The sequence below is a fragment of the Vulpes lagopus genome, chromosome 3, assembly GCF_018345385.1.
Source record: "Vulpes lagopus strain Blue_001 chromosome 3, ASM1834538v1, whole genome shotgun sequence".
In the NCBI taxonomy this organism is placed as follows: Eukaryota; Metazoa; Chordata; class Mammalia; order Carnivora; family Canidae; genus Vulpes; species Vulpes lagopus.
In genome coordinates this window covers 68339285-68354911 of record NC_054826.1, presented here as the reverse complement: position 1 = coordinate 68354911, position 15627 = coordinate 68339285, and the positions used below count along the sequence as shown (strand labels likewise).

General features: G+C 38.9%; 1 protein-coding gene across 2 annotated transcripts in view; it reads left to right on the top strand.

The window, feature by feature from the left end:
• The first annotated feature begins 3730 nt into the window (after positions 1-3730).
• Positions 3731-15627, top strand: part of DDX50 (DExD-box helicase 50) — a 30441-nt gene continuing 18544 nt past the window's right edge. The window contains exons 1-8 of one of the 2 annotated variants that reach the window (XM_041750108.1): positions 3771-3926; positions 7068-7174; positions 7543-7842; positions 10680-10755; positions 11122-11300; positions 12840-12957; positions 13075-13260; positions 13570-13715. In XM_041750108.1, the coding sequence (XP_041606042.1) occupies positions 7651-7842; positions 10680-10755; positions 11122-11300; positions 12840-12957; positions 13075-13260; positions 13570-13715 (897 nt within the window). In that variant the 5' untranslated portion in view covers positions 3771-3926; positions 7068-7174; positions 7543-7650. Of the gene's footprint in view, positions 3927-7067; positions 7175-7542; positions 7843-10679; positions 10756-11121; positions 11301-12839; positions 12958-13074; positions 13261-13569; positions 13716-15627 lie in introns of both variants that reach the window. The other variant, XM_041750107.1, reaches the window with a different exon arrangement.

Below are 15627 nucleotides of genomic sequence, written 5' to 3'. Positions count from 1 at the left end.
CCTCTACAAATCCTCTTTTGAAACCTTAGAAACATGGGCCTCTGTAGCAGCTTCCATTTCTTGGGTCATAGTGCCCTCGTCTGGGTTGCTGATGTCACTACTCTTCCAGCACTTGACTCAAAACATTTACAAAGTAATTGGCTAGAGAAACTGTATGATCTCTTTCCAAAGGTTAAAGTTAAAAAGCTTTTTTCCAGAGGCTCTAGGCGAGCTCAGTTGGTGGAGTGGGGGACTCTTTAATCTTGAGGTTGTGAGTACAAGCCCCACGTTGGGTGGAGAGATTACTTAAAAATCTTAAAAAAAGCTTTTCCAAGTTTGAATTAGGAGCTACACATATACATAAATTTACATGTGCTAAATGTGTTCAAAGATGTTTTCTTCAAGGCTTTCAAAAACTGTCAAAACCCTGAGCTAAAGGTAGAAACGTAAGCAGCTCTGTATATCATCTTTGCAGTATTGCTATTTCAGCTGATCCTCCCAATTCCCCTGCACTATCAGCGAGGAAGGCATGTTTGTCTCCATATTACTAACAAAAAAGACCAGGTTTTAGAGTTGAGTTGGCCGAGTCATGTAGCTAACAATGGCAGAAACATCCCTCCTGTTCCTTCTTTCATTTTCTCCTTACTTCTTAGTACTCTAAAACACTCATTTTTTTTTTTTTTTTTTTTAGGATTTTATTTATTCCTGAGAGACAGAGAGAGAGATGGGCAGAGACCCAGGCAGAGGGAGAAGCAGACTCCTTGCAGGGAGCCCGACATGGGACTCGATTCTGGGTCCCCAGGATCACGCCCTGGGCTGAAGGCGGCGCTAAACCGCTGAGCCCTAAAACACTCATTCAATCCTCCAGTATTCTTTAATCAACTATAATTGCTCCTTAAACTATTTCCATCTTATAACACTTTTTTTTTCATCTTATAACACTTTTAAATGATAGTTTGATTCCTTTTGTCATGTAAGATTGACCTGCAAAAAAAAAAAAAAAAAATTGACCTGCAGATGCAAAAGGACTTCTTAAACCTTCTAACCTTCTTAAACCTTTTTTTTTTAACTATAGAGTTAAAAAAAAAATCTAGCCCTGTACCTTTGAGAATGACCAGAGAGGGGTAAGTGTATAGTTCTATTATTTTCATATCTTAAGGTCAAGGAGTTAAAGGAGCTGAAGCCAAAGGCAAGAGATATCTTTACAGATTCATGGAAAAGCAATAGATGAAGCACCCCAACTCTTATATTTTAAGATATAAATTATATCAGTGACTCTGGTAAGATTTTTTGGAAAATGGTATGCCTAGGTGGCTCAGTGGTTGAGATCTCCTTTTGGCTCAGGGCGTGATCCTGGAGTCCCGGGATCGAGTCCCACATGGGGCTCCCTGCAAGGAGCCTGCTTCTCTGCCTCTTCATGTTTCATGAATAAACAAACTCTTTGAAAAAGATATTTTGGAAAATAAAGATTCTAATAAGATTATATTTTGAATTACTTGTACATTTAAATTATACTCCTCCATGTTCTCTCCAATACATTTTATCATCAGATACAAATCTCTTTGAGAGTTAGAATAAGAGAAAAAAATTCTCCATTCCTTATCATTCCCAAGTTTTCCAGTTGATATCCATGGAGAGAACATAGTTACCCAAATTTGGTAGTACTCAGATTTTTTTTTTCCAGCTAAGCCACAACTTGAAGTTTCTTATGACTTGGTTTCAGGCAGACAGAAGTTTGATTCAATAGGTTTGGGGCTTAGAAAGGCAGGGATTGTAGAGTGTCGTGAATCACAGGTCATTCTGAAAAATGTGAAAAGTGATTCTGAAACTTAATATACTTGTTAGTCTTGGGGCAGCCCCGGTGGCGCAGCGGTTTAGCGCCTGCCTTCGGTCCAGGGCCTGATCCTGGAGACTCCCTGCATGGAGCCTGCTTCTCCCTCTGCCTGTGTCTCTGTCTCTCATGAATAAAATCTTAAAAATATATATACTTGTTAGTCTCTTGCATAGGGAGAACTGAACAGTCTAATCTTTCTATTCACATACCTGCCTGCTCTATGACCTCCAAACGAATGCCAAAAAAAAAAAAGAGCTAAAAACTTCATCTGTAGTTGATCTTCGAACACAGCACACTAACATCTGTGCCTATTACTATCCCACTTTCACACATGTGACATTCTTTGCCACGTATACTCCTTGTCCCTGTGCACATCATACTCTGTTGTAGGTCTACAAAGACTTGGTTTACGATGCTAGAATTGGGGACGGTGTGAGGAGATGGAAGGAAAGGGTCTAGAAAAGCACAGATCTAGAGATGCATAGCAGTTCTCCTACTCTAGGAGAGATGCAGTTCTCCGCTATCATTAGTAGACACTCCTCCTTTTGTCCACAGTATGGATACTGAATCCATAAGGTAACTTTTACATCTCTAGCCCTTTGACTTCAGCCCAATGCACAACGGCGCAAGAGGCTTGTCACAATCATTCGTGGTTCCAGCTATTAGGACCAAGCCCCAACTCCCACGACATGTAGCAGGTTTGCGATTTTGCTAAGACACAAGTCTGATGCTCAGGTTACAAGGCTGGTGTCTTAGACATTGTCGAGGGCACCGATATCTCAGGATGAGAGGACTCCCGGGAGAGTAGCTGGACACATCGCGAAGAGATAAAGAACGCCAACCAGCCAGCACCAGTGATGTGAGCAAGGTGTATGCTAAGGAATCAGCCTTCTGCATGAAGGTCATAAAGGTCTCCGCACTTTTGTAGGAGGTTTTAATTTAGGGGGCAGTCGATCATCATCCGTTAAGATGAAATCCTTTAATTCACTGCAATACATGGAGGCTTATTTTTTTTCACTCTACGTTTCTCCAGGGTTTCCCCCACTTTCCTTTGTGTCGTGGGAGCATCTTCCTCAAAACGCTTTTCGACACAAAGCTTCCAGGTTGGTGTGGCCGAGGGAGCCCTCCACTCGGATTCCGAAGGGCTCTCAGGCCTAACCGCGTCACTAACGAGATGCCTGTCTCCAGGCGAGTAAATAAATCCCTCACTTTCCCCTCCCGCCGGTGGGAAGGGCGGAAAGGACCTAAAGTGAATCAAGGACCGACTTCAGGACTAAAAGCGGAGGCTGGAGGGATGACCGTCCAGTCCCGACCTTCCCGCCAAGCGCCCCCAGCCCCGCGGCAGAGTCCGCGAAGCCCCTTCCCACCAGCGCCCGGCCGCCGACCTCGCGCGGAGCCGTTAGACGTTAACGCCTCACCCAGCACTGGGCGGGCCGAGGCCTGCAGCTTCCGGCGGCGAACGGCAGGGTGGGGCGGGGCGGCGCGGGGCGGCGCGGGGCGCTCCCCATCGGCCTCGTTCGGGCCTGTCCACGCGCCGGCGCGCCGCGCGCGACCCCTCTCCGCCGCGGTTGGGGGCCTTCCCTGCTGCGGCAGTGCATGCTGGGAAGCCCCAGCGCGTCTCCGCGCCACCTAGGATAAATGTTCGCAGTGGGGGAGGGGGAGGGGGGAGGGGGGAGGGGGGGAGGGAAGGCGGGGGGGCGGGAAATAAAACGCGACTCATTTCGTGGTAATCAGTTCGCGCGTCCTTTATGGAGATTGGCCAGCGTTTCGCCCTAACAGCCAATCGCTTTAGAGCAAGGGTGGGCCAGTCGAGATCACTCATTCTCATTGGCCGAGTCGTTGCAACGCAAAGGAAGAGTTTAAACCCGGAGTATCCGGGATTATTTTTCCCCGCCGTGCGGTGCGTGTCCCGGAAGTGACGTAGGCCCTGGCCGGGCGGCCGCCCTGCCCCCGCTTCCTTTCACGGTGCTGCCGCCCGTAGGTGGTTGTGGCCACCCAGCCCAGAAAGAGGCGGCGGCGGCGAATGATGCCTGGGAAACTCCTCTGGGGGGACATTATGGAGCTGGAGGCACCCTTGGAGGACACCGAAAACCAAAGGAAGGAGAGGCAAAAGGTGCGCTGAGGATGGGCCGCGCCTCCTTTTGGGCTGCGCCGGCTTGGGCGGGGAGGGGAGTTGTTTCCGATCTGATGGCCTGTCACAGCCCGGCCGGAGCATCCCAGGGCCTCCCCCAGCGCAGCCCGCGTCCCTTTGAGGTTGCTGCGGGCCCATTCCCACCTCCACACCCGTAACCTGGGTAAGAGCTGCGCTAGGCTTTGGCCCGGCCTCCCGCGCTCCTTCAGCCTTTCCCGTAGGACATGGGCAGCCTCCAGTTCCCATAGCTGCGGAATCTGTTCTTTCTTTCCTCTTCTTCCTTAAGCAGTGAGGCCTGTTATTTGTGTCTTGTTGGCCGTCTTAGAAGACTATTTGAAAAGATGGTTGCCTTGAATATGTGTTACTTCTCCGTCATCCTGGCATGTGAGGAAGAATTTTGGGGGGAAAGCGGTTTTAGGTTTACATATCTCGATAGCTCCTGTTGAGAGGCTTAAGGAAAAGTGTCACAGCCAGCATTCCTAGGATTTGGCTGTGATGGAGATCGTGTGGGTTGTTTCACCAGTAGGCTTTACTGTTAGTATTTTCATTCAGTCCACAAGTATTTAAGGAGCTTAATTTGTGCCACACTCTTTGCTGGCACCAAGAAGTTCAAATAAGTCCCTGTCCTCAAGGACCCTGTAAAGGAGTTGCAGAGAATTCTCATCCCAACCCTCCAAAAAAAAAAAAAAAGAAGGCCCAGAGGAAAGAAAACAGACCTTAGGTGGGTGAGGAGGCGGTATTTAAAGGCTGACATTTGGCAAAAAAATAAATAAATAAATAAAATAAAAATTCTGTATAGCTCTAGAGAGCAGAACTTACCTTTCCTACTTTATCACCAACGTAAACTTAGCCATTAGTGTCAACCAGTTATTTTTTTTTTTATTGTGAAATCTACATGACATAAAATTAACTATTTTAACTATCTTAAAGTGTAAGTTTTGTAGCCTTAAGTACATTCACATTGTTCTGTAGCTATCACTACCATTTATCTCTGGAACTTTTTCACCCTCTAGACTGAAACACTGTTCCCATTAAACACCAACTTCCCATTGCTCTCTCTCCTTGATCCCTGGAAATCATTTTACTTGCTGCCACTAGATAGCAAGTAGTGTTTGACTTCTCTAGATAATCTTATGTAAGTGCAATCATCAAGCAATTGCAATTTTAGCTCCTCAAATACTTCTCTCTCTTTTTGCATTCAAATCCTACCTATATCTGTCAAGGTTTAGTTTGTGTCTATTCTAAACACTTCAGTGTTCACCTTCAGGAATCTCATTCTCCTTTGAAGTCTTGTTCCAGTGCTGTCTTTATCATTTGGTTGGCATCTATTATGTGCTTCTTTGTAAAGTTAGCTCACTTTTCCAGTGCGCGTCTTTCCCCACGTTTCCAAAGATTCTTGAGGGAGATGGCCATATATTTGTTTATCCATATTAATACATTGTTGTAAATTGGTGGCTTTCACATTGTAGTTCCTCCAGAAATGCTTGTTGATTTTCCTCTAACTATGAAAGATAACTAAAGATTGGGAAGCAGATTGGAGTATCAGCTAATAGAAACAACATTCAGGTAGTGATTTGGCATTGAGTTGAAGGTAACTGGCTTTGAATATGCGGAGCTATGGAGCTGAGCCTTAGGTTCTCAAACCTGGAGTGCAGGTGACAAAAGAAGCATGGAAGTATTTGTTGAAGCCATGAAAATGATTTGAAAGTATACAAGAAAATAGAGACTTAAATAAGGGGGAGAGGAACCATTGGAGCGGTAGATGTAAGAGGATAAGGAAGGAATATAGAGTGTCATGGAAGCTGAGAAAGTGGAGAGTGTCAAGCACTCTCTATGGATCTGATGTGGAATGATATATTTCATCACCTTGGGATATTGCTGGGCTTGGATTTGAGGTCTCACTTTACCTTGCTTCATCTTCCTGAAGTGCAGGGCTCCAAAGTGATTCTAACCCCAAAGCTGGCTCTGTAAATAACCTTGCTTTTCTATAGAACTTATTGGTTTGGGGAGAACTTATTGGATATGGGCTAGTTCAGTTAATGAAAGATCAAATGTTACAACATGTAACTGCGTAACTTATGTTAATGTAAAGCTCTACTGTTTACAAAGCATTTCCACGTTGTTTTCACAGCATCTCCTCCATTTTCTGCATGAGAAAATTGTATGTGAAAATACTCTGTAAAATTTATGTTCTAGTTTCATGGTTTCTGCTGTCACTAATAACTACTTTCTAATTTATATTGAACATTTGACCAAGTAGTTCCGAAGTGTTAAATTGCCAAATAATTTCTTGCTGCTTGCAAATATTAAAACACTGGTCACGATTTAGACATTTTAAAACTAAAGTTGTAGGGACGCCTGGGTGGCTCAGCGGTTAAGCGCCGCCTTCAGCCCAGGGCGTGATGCCAGAGTCCCAGAATCGAGTTCCACATCAGGCTCCCTGCATAGAGCCTGCTTCTCTCTCTGCCTATGTCTCTGCCTCTCTCTCTGTGTCTCTTATGAATAAATAAATAAAAATCTTTTAAAAAATAATAAAAATAAAGTTGCAGAGTAGTCTTTTTTTTAAGTTATATTAATTAACTAAAAAAATTTTTTTAAATGTTTTGAGCATTATTAATATACTTGCCTTTCCATGGGAGTATAACAATTGGAACTTTGTGAATTATACAGTTTTGTTTGGTTTGTTTATTCTTTAACCTGTTAATTATCAAAGTTCAAAGAGGAAGCATGGTATGAAAAGAGCATGGGCTTTCAAATCTGACAGAGCTTGATTACTAGCACTTCCACTTGAAGGAAATCCTGCGTGAGTCTTTGGCAAGTTACTTACTGCTAAGAACTTCTGTTTCCGCATCAGTAAAATGGCAAAGGTAATACAGGTTCGCTATCCCTTATCCAAAATCCTTGGGGATTTTTAGAAGGCTAACACCGCAGTAGGGCTTGGGGCCCCCAACCAATAATCAAACACCTTAAATTAATATCAAATATGAATATGCATACTAAGTGGAATAAATAAAGGTTATAAATAGCCTCACATCAGTTCGAGTCAAATTTTTCCACCAAGTGAGTTCAAGTTAGGTAAGGTTTTGTCTCCAAATAAGTTACCAAAAAACTTTCGGTTTTCAGAGCTTTATGGATATCGGAATTTCGGATAAGGGATTATGGACCTGTACTTCCCTTATAGGGTTGTTATGAAGATTTAAACAAGCCGAAAACACATTACACAATGCTGGGTAGGTACTCAATAATATTAACTTTTTCTTTTCTCTTGGAGATATTAGAGGTCTTTGCTTTTTAATTTATAAATCTTGAGTTCTCATCTTTTTCTGAAAGGAGCTGTTTTGATTTCCCTTAAATCATGTAATGGGATCAGAGAGGGGTTAGAGGCTAAGTCTTGAGAATGCAAGAAAGGGGATAAGAAAGCAAGCAAGAGGTGAAACTTAGGCTCTGCATTAGCAACCAGTCTGGATTTCTACCAGGTAACTTTTCAAGGTGATGATAGATTGAGCTTTGCTGGTTGGGGAGTCACACTCTTAAGTTCTCTAGAGTCTTAAGAAGAGATCTTGTGACCCTCTTGTCACTGCTTTTTTGTTTTTCACAGAGTGATAGAAGGAAATCAAGGCACCATTATGACTCAGATGAGAAATCGGAAACAAGAGAAAATGGTGTTGCAGATAACTTGGATGCTCCCAAGCCCAAAAAAGCTAAAATGAAAGAGAAGTTAAATGGAGACACTGAAGAAGGATGTAATAATATACTTTCAGATGAATTTTCTAAATCTCATAAGTCAAGAAGAAAAGATCTGTCAAATGGAGATATTGATGAATATGAAAAAAAATCAAAGCGAGTGTCATCCTTAGATAGTTCTACTCATAAATCAAGTGATAATAAACTAGAGGAGGTATGGATACTTTTTGTTTTGCATTTGCCATTATCCTTGAAATACAGGCTAATTTGATTTTTAGACTATTTAGAATTGATTCCATAATGTTTCCTGCTAGTGTCCAATACCCTCAGTTGGACAGAGGAGTCTGTACAGCTGAAACCTGAGGAGCCTTTTTCTTTGTCCCTTGCTTTTGTCATTATATTGCCTTTTTCTTTGGGTGGAGGTGGGGAGGGGTGGTTAAATGTAAACCTTTCCTGTACATTTGGGTCCCTAAATAGTTTTTCCAAATTGCTTATTGATGGTCACCTTCCTGCATTTCTTATGGTTATTTCAGTCCCTACCAGTACTCATGAATTGACATATGACTTCCTGAAACAAGGTACATAAAGCCTCTTGACTTTGTGTATTTTGCCTTCTGCTTTTTCTGCTTCCGTAACAATAGCAACTTTAAGTTATCTTTAGATCTTGTTGTAACTCAATCTTAAAGGTGTTTACATATTTTTAAACAATGAAACATAAAAATGATCTGAAGAAGTCTGTTCTCCTGGATATCAACTTTTTGGGAGGTGTATGAAACATACTTAGTGTAGAATTTGCATTACTGGAGTTACTACTTTTGCCTATACCTGTAAGAGTAGATATTTTCTTGGGCAGAATTTATTCAGTTTATTCTTGCAGTTTTCCTCTAGCAGAATTCATAGATTTGCCTTGATATCATAAATTGTCAGGACTCAGGTCCTCTGAAAGAAACAACTTTGATAGTCTTAATAATTCTTGGTAGTTAATAATTCTTTATATTTTAAAATTTGATGGTTGCCGATAATTTAAATACATCTGAGCCTAATTTAATGTGTAATCTTCGGAGAACTTTGGGAAATCATGTTGAATTTTTGCCTTAAAATATGGTGTTTTTTTAAATTTGTGAATTTGATATTTGTCAGGAAGCACATATGTTAGAGAGTTGATCTAAATAAGGCCCTACAAATTTGTATTGCTAGTAGCAGAATGTACAGGGTTGCTTTTGCTCTGTTGGGATTTTACCTGGTACAATGGTCTGTTGGGATTTTACCTGGTACAATACTCTGTTATAATAGGCTTAATTATTATTTTGTTTTAGATCACATTCAGGTTCAGGAATTCTACTTTTAGGTATTTGTCCTCCTAAGGAGATAATCATGAAGTGTACAGGGATGTATGAAACTCTTATCACTGTGTTATTGATAATAGTGAAAAATTATGCATCCTAAATGTCTGATCATAGGCATTTGGTTTTAGAAAATATGCTGTATCTATACGATAGATGACATCTATCCTAAAGGTTGTAGAAGAATGTTAAAAAGGTATTCAGGGTGCGCCTGGCTGGCCCAGTCAGTAGGGCATGTAGCTCTTGATCTCAGGGTCATGAGTTCAAGCCCTATGTTGGGCATGGAGCCTACTTAAAAAAAATTAAAAAATTCAGTGTATCTTATTAAATGGGAAAAGTATATTACAAAATAGTATATACAGTATTACCTTATTTTTATTTAAAAAATTTAGGAGTGCCTGGCTGGCCCAGTTGGTAGAGCATGTGATTTAATCTCAGGATCATGAGTTTGAGCCCCATGTTGGGTGTAGAGATTACTTTTATTTTTTTTTTTTATTTTTTTATTTTTTATTTTTTTTTTATTTTTTATTTTTTTTTTTTAGAGATTACTTTTAAATAAATAAATAAATTTATATATACATAGAGTAAGCTTTGGAGGAGTGTTTGTTTCGAATGTGGCTTTAGCTGACTGGATTATAGTTTTATTTCTGTTCATATGTGGCTTCTGTTCTACAATGAAAATGTATTATTTTTGTAATAAAATTTTTTCTTTTAATCTTAAAAAGGTAATAGTCTTGAAGCTTGCTTAAATGGTTTACAATTTCAGTTTGATATTGTGTCTTTTATCTGGTTCTCTGTTTGAAAACTGCTATTGTGTATGGTTCTGGAACTACTTTCTTTAAACATACCAATAATAAAGTTGACAGGTAGCTATATTGTCTTTGTTCTATATACACAGTGAGTAGTACATAAAGTTTTCAATAGATGTTAATTATGTCATGCTAACCTGTATATACGTGTTAAAGAAATTTTCCAGCTTATAGGAACTTTTCTTTGTTTTGGTGACCTAAAACATGCTTTTTAGAGCCATAGAACGACTTTTTAACATTTATTTTTAGAAATGATTTACTTTCCTCATTGTGTAATTTTTTGAGGCTGGTTTATAGGCTTCTGTTAGCCCTTGTAATTAATATTGTCTGTATCTGTGAATATGACTTAGACGATCAGATAGCTCTTCTGTAATATCTCAATCAAATGGAAAATATATTTTGATTTATGTAGTAGATATATTTCCAAAGGGAGTTTTATGTGTGAGTTAATCATTTTAAAATGTACTGTGGGAGAGGCGCCTGGGTGGCTCAGTCAGTTAAGTGTCCAACTCTTGATTTTGGCTCGTGTCATGATCTCATGAGTTGTGCGATTGAGCCTGGCGTCTGGCTCTGCACTGGGCATGGAACCTTTCTTAAGATTCTTTCTCCTTCCCTCTCCCTGTTCCCCTCCTCCCCCTACCCCTAAAAAAAAGGAAAAAGAAAAAAAAAATGTACTGTGGGAGAGTGTATTGAGTAAACTTGCTATTTAAAGGGATACTTTTGAAATTAAAAGGATTTTCCACTAATTTATTGTGTAAGTTAATCTATACACTTTTTTGCCTACTAACTAAAGTTGATTTGCTAGCTCATTCAGTAAAACAAAAGGTAAATGAATAAGATTCTAAATATCTAGTTGAATATGAACTATATTAGTTAGAACTTTGATTTCATTTTGACAGACCCTAACACGTGAACAGAAAGAAGGAGCCTTCTCCAATTTCCCTATTTCTGAAGAGACAATAAAGCTTCTAAAAGGTACTATGAATTTTAATGGAAATAAAACTGAAAATCTACAACTAGATTTTATAAAAATTTTTGCCTCTTCTGACCAAAAGGAGAATATAGGAAGTATAAGAGAAATAGCTCTTCTTTAATTGCAGTTATTTCTACATCATCCTTTTTGGTACTCTGACCAGTTTTTAACTTTAAATAATTGTATGTATTTGTCAAAGATTTCAGACCAATTTTTTAAATTCCTCTTTGGGGTAGGAATAACTGTAAATGTCACTAGGTGGTGTATTTTTAGGCTGACATTGAGGAATCTGGATTGTCATTTTCAAATAAAAATATTTTTTCCTAATTTTAGTCTTAAATATATTTCAATGAAATCTCATTTTACAGGTCGAGGGGTATCATATCTCTTTCCTATTCAAGTTAAGACCTTTGATCCTGTATATGAAGGAAAAGATTTAATTGCTCAAGCACGGACAGGAACAGGGAAGACATTTTCTTTTGCCATCCCCTTGATTGAAAGACTCCAAAGAAATCAAGAGACAATTAAAAAAAGCCGCTCACCAAAGGTAACCATTATAGGGAATAAAAGGTTTAAATAATACTCTAATGAAAAGGGAAAGAAGAGTATACTGATCTAAAATTCAAGTATCCTCAAGATAGAAAAGTAGCTCTGTGGCATAAAGTAAAAATTTAGGTCCGACAGCAAAAATTAGTTGATTTTTAACATAAATCTCAAGTAAAGCTGAATGAAGTGTAGGTATTGCATATGAATGTAATGTATATGGATCCATAGATGTCTTTGATAAATGTATGTTATGAAGCCAGCATGCCTAATTTTAGGTATATGTATAGTGAGTATATTTAGTGACCTTTCTTCTTTTTTTTTTTTCAGTCTTGATCTTTGCTTTTAAACAATGAATTTGCTAAAGAGGTATTCATTTATTTAGTCATTCAGTTAATAATATCATTTGTTTCACTGGTTGACTTTTTACGAAGAGATTAAAGAAATGATTTTGCTAGACCCTATGTTATTGAGGTACTGGAGATCTGTCTTAATTTATAAGTAGTAGAGAACAGAGAGGACCTAGTAAAATACTAGCCTAAAATTTGGTGTTTTCAGAACCTATAGTCACTTTAAGGTCAATAAAGTGAAGAAGAAAAATATCAGTATCAGTATTTGAACAGATATATGAGTAAAAGTAATTTGTTCTTTGAGACTCCTAAATGGTATTGCACTATGCAAATAAATTCATATATGAGTGTAATTAAGACATAATGGTCTTGGAACAGGTTGGCCAACAGGATAAACCTTTTATATTTTTTATTTTTTTTAGGAAAAAACCTTTTTTTAGAGAGTTTTGATTCTTAGGTGAAATTAGGAAAGACTGCAAGTAATAGAAAATAGGACACATTTCTAATACTGCCTTAAAAAGCTTTTATGCTAGAAGGACATTATTGGAGAGTCCAGCTCCACTACTTCTAGCTGTTTGATCTTGGGCAAAACTCTTAACTTCTTTAATAATTAGGTTCCTTACCTGTATAATTAAGATAATGTCACCTCACAGGGGTTTTGTGAGGATTGAATTATGTAATTCTCATAAAGCACTAGTTCTGTGCCAGGCACTGTTTGAAGTATAAGGAATACAGTAACTTAAATTAATATAAATCCCTGCTTTCATGGAACTAATAATTTAGTGGGTAAGATAGACAATAAATGGATAAGTAAAATAGAAATATTTTATATGACATAATGCTAAAGAGAAGTAATTAAGGGACTAGTGTGACGCATATGAAAGGGTTAAAAACCTCATTGAGAAAGTGAATTTTGAAAAGACACCTGAAGGAAGAGGGGAGGGTATTATAAATATAAGCTATTGTTCTAGTTGTCATTTGTGCTGTCTCTATTTTTTTTAAATTAATTTGTGTGTGTGTACTCTGTCTTTATTTTTTTTATTTTATTTTATTTTTTTTGTACTCTGTCTTTAAATATTATGACTTTAATGTTGAGATTCCTAGTTTTAAATGCACTTAAAAAAAAGCCTTCTCAGTTTGAATTTAGATGTCTTTAGAAAAGTCTCTTTTTATTTTTTAAACCTCTTGCTTAGGTTCTTGTTTTGGCTCCTACAAGGGAACTGGCAAACCAAGTAGCCAAAGACTTCAAAGATATCACTAGGAAACTCAGTGTGGCATGTTTTTATGGTGGAACATCCTATCAAAGCCAAAGTGAGTAAATATGTCTCATAGTAGTGCAAAGATGTATTTGCTACTTAAATCTGAAGAAATGGTGTGAAAATGTATATTTGATTTTTATGTATTACTGATATTTCTCTCCTCTCACAGTTAATCATATTCGAAATGGTATTGACATCTTGGTGGGGACTCCTGGTCGTATCAAAGACCATCTGCAGAGCGGCCGATTAGATCTTTCTAAACTGCGCCATGTTGTGCTTGATGAAGTGGATCAAATGTTAGATTTAGGTTTTGCTGAACAAGTTGAAGATATTATCCATGAATCCTACAAAACTGGTATATCCTAATTCAAAATAAAAACATTAGCAATTATAGTCAGTGGTTAGATTTACTAACTCATTTTACTGATTTCTTTGCTCATTGTCACTCCTTAAATTCTCACCTTTTTTCTGAGTTCAGTTTTCTTCATATTTTCCCCCAGTTTTGAAAATTGAAGGTTTTAATAATTATAATTAGTTTGTATGTTCAAATTTACCCCAAATTTTGAATTTTTTATGATTTCTTTGAAGTTTGTGGGGGGATTTTCAAAATCTGACTACATCATGGATATTAAGAAAGCATTTGATTTCTTTTTGTTTATTTGAGATTCTGAAGACAATCCTCAGACTTTACTTTTTTCTGCAACTTGCCCACAGTGGGTATACAAAGTTGCAAAAAAATACATGAAATCCAGATACGAACAGGTTGACCTTGTTGGAAAAATGACTCAAAAGGCTGCAACTACTGTGGAAGTAAGTAGCTTTCCAGCATGATAGATTGTAGCTTTTAGTTGGTATTTGAAATTTGTTGAAGCTAAATTTAAGTTTTGGGTACTAGTTCAGGCTACATCTTTCCTTTCTGCCTTTAGTCAGTAAGATACCTATGTACTTCTATGGTCTGAGGCTGAGCAGTAGAATAGAATAAGTTGGAGAAGAAAAGTATGTTGATAGACACGTCCTAACAGGTGATACACAAGCAGCTGTAGAGATAGACTTAAAGTATTGTATAAAGGGACAAAGGAGGCAGTTTATATCAATTTGAAGAGAACAGTATGGGGGTAATATGTTAAAGCTTAGATGAAAAAGTTAGATCTCTATCTTATTCCCTATACCAAGAAAATTCTCAAAAGAATTTTTTTTTTTTTTTTTTTTTTAAGATTTGAGAGAACACATGAGCGCACAGGGTAGGGAAAGAGGCAGCAGAAGAGAGAGTCACAAGCGGACTCTGCATTGAGCACCAAGCTTGACACAGGGCACACAAGCAGGGGGAGAGGCAAAAGGAGAGGGATAAACAGACTCCTAGCTTATCTGGGATAGGGCTGCCTGGCTCTACCTGGCTTGATCTCAGGACCCTGGGATCATGACCTGAGCTGAAAGCAGATGCTTAACTGACTGAGCCATCCAGGTGCCCCTTAGAGATTTTATTTTTTAAGTAATCTCTACACCCAACATGGGGCTCAAACTCACAACCTCAAAATCAAGAATTGCATGCTCCATCAACTGAACCAGCACAGCATGCCTCCCCTAACATTTTATCATGAAAATTTTCAAACACTGAAAAGTCAAAAGGGAATACTCATATAGCCACCAGTTAGATCCTACTGTTAATATTTTACTATATTTATCACATATCTACCTATCCTTATATCCATTTTATTTTTTGATTCTTTTCATATTGCAGAAATGAGCACAGTTCCTCATAAGTACTTTAGCAGACATATTGTTAACTAGAGTTCAATATTTACAATTTTTTTTTAAGACTTGAGAGAGAACAAACAATGGGGAGGGGCAGAAGGAGAGAGAGAGAAGCAGACTCCCTGCTGAGCAGAAAACCCAACAAGGGGGCTTGATTCCAGGACCCCGGGATCACTTCATCACCCCTAAAGGAAACTCTGTAACAATGAAGCAGTTAGTTCCTCCCCATTTTCTCATTTCCTAGCCCCCGCATCGCCAATGTTTCTGTCCCTAGGGACTTAACTTGGTATCTTGGATACTTCATAGAAATGTAATCATACAATATGTGACTTTTTTGTGTTGGGTTTTGAGGGTCATAAAATATAATTTTTAAAGGTAAGATTTACATACAAAAAGCCCAGAATTTTATTTTATTTTATTTATTTTTTTTTTTTAATTTTTTATTTATTTATGATAGTCACAGAGAGAGAGAGAGGCAGAGACACAGGCGGAGGGAGAAGCAGGCTCCATGCACCGGGAGCCTGATGTGGGATTCGATCCCGGGTCTCCAGGATCGCGCCCTGGGCCAAAGGCAGGCGCCAAACCGCTGCGCCACCCAGGGATCCCAAAGCCCAGAATTTTAAGTACATTTGTTTAGTTTTGACAAATTTATACATGTGTATAACCCAAGCCCCTACAAAACAAATATTACCATCATCCCAAAAATTTGCCTCGTGCCCTGTTCAGTCAAGTCCCCCATCCAGGGATAGCCACTATCCTGATTTATTTCATTTATTTATTTAAGATTTTATGTGTTTATTCATGAGAGACACAGAGAGAGGCAGAGACTTAGGTAGAGGGAGAAGCAGGCTCCATGCAGGGAGCCTGATGTGGGACTCAATCCCGGGACTCCAGGATCAGATCACACCCCGGGCGGAAGGGAGGCACTCAACCACTGAGCCACCCAGGCGTCCCTTTCCTTTTATTTTTT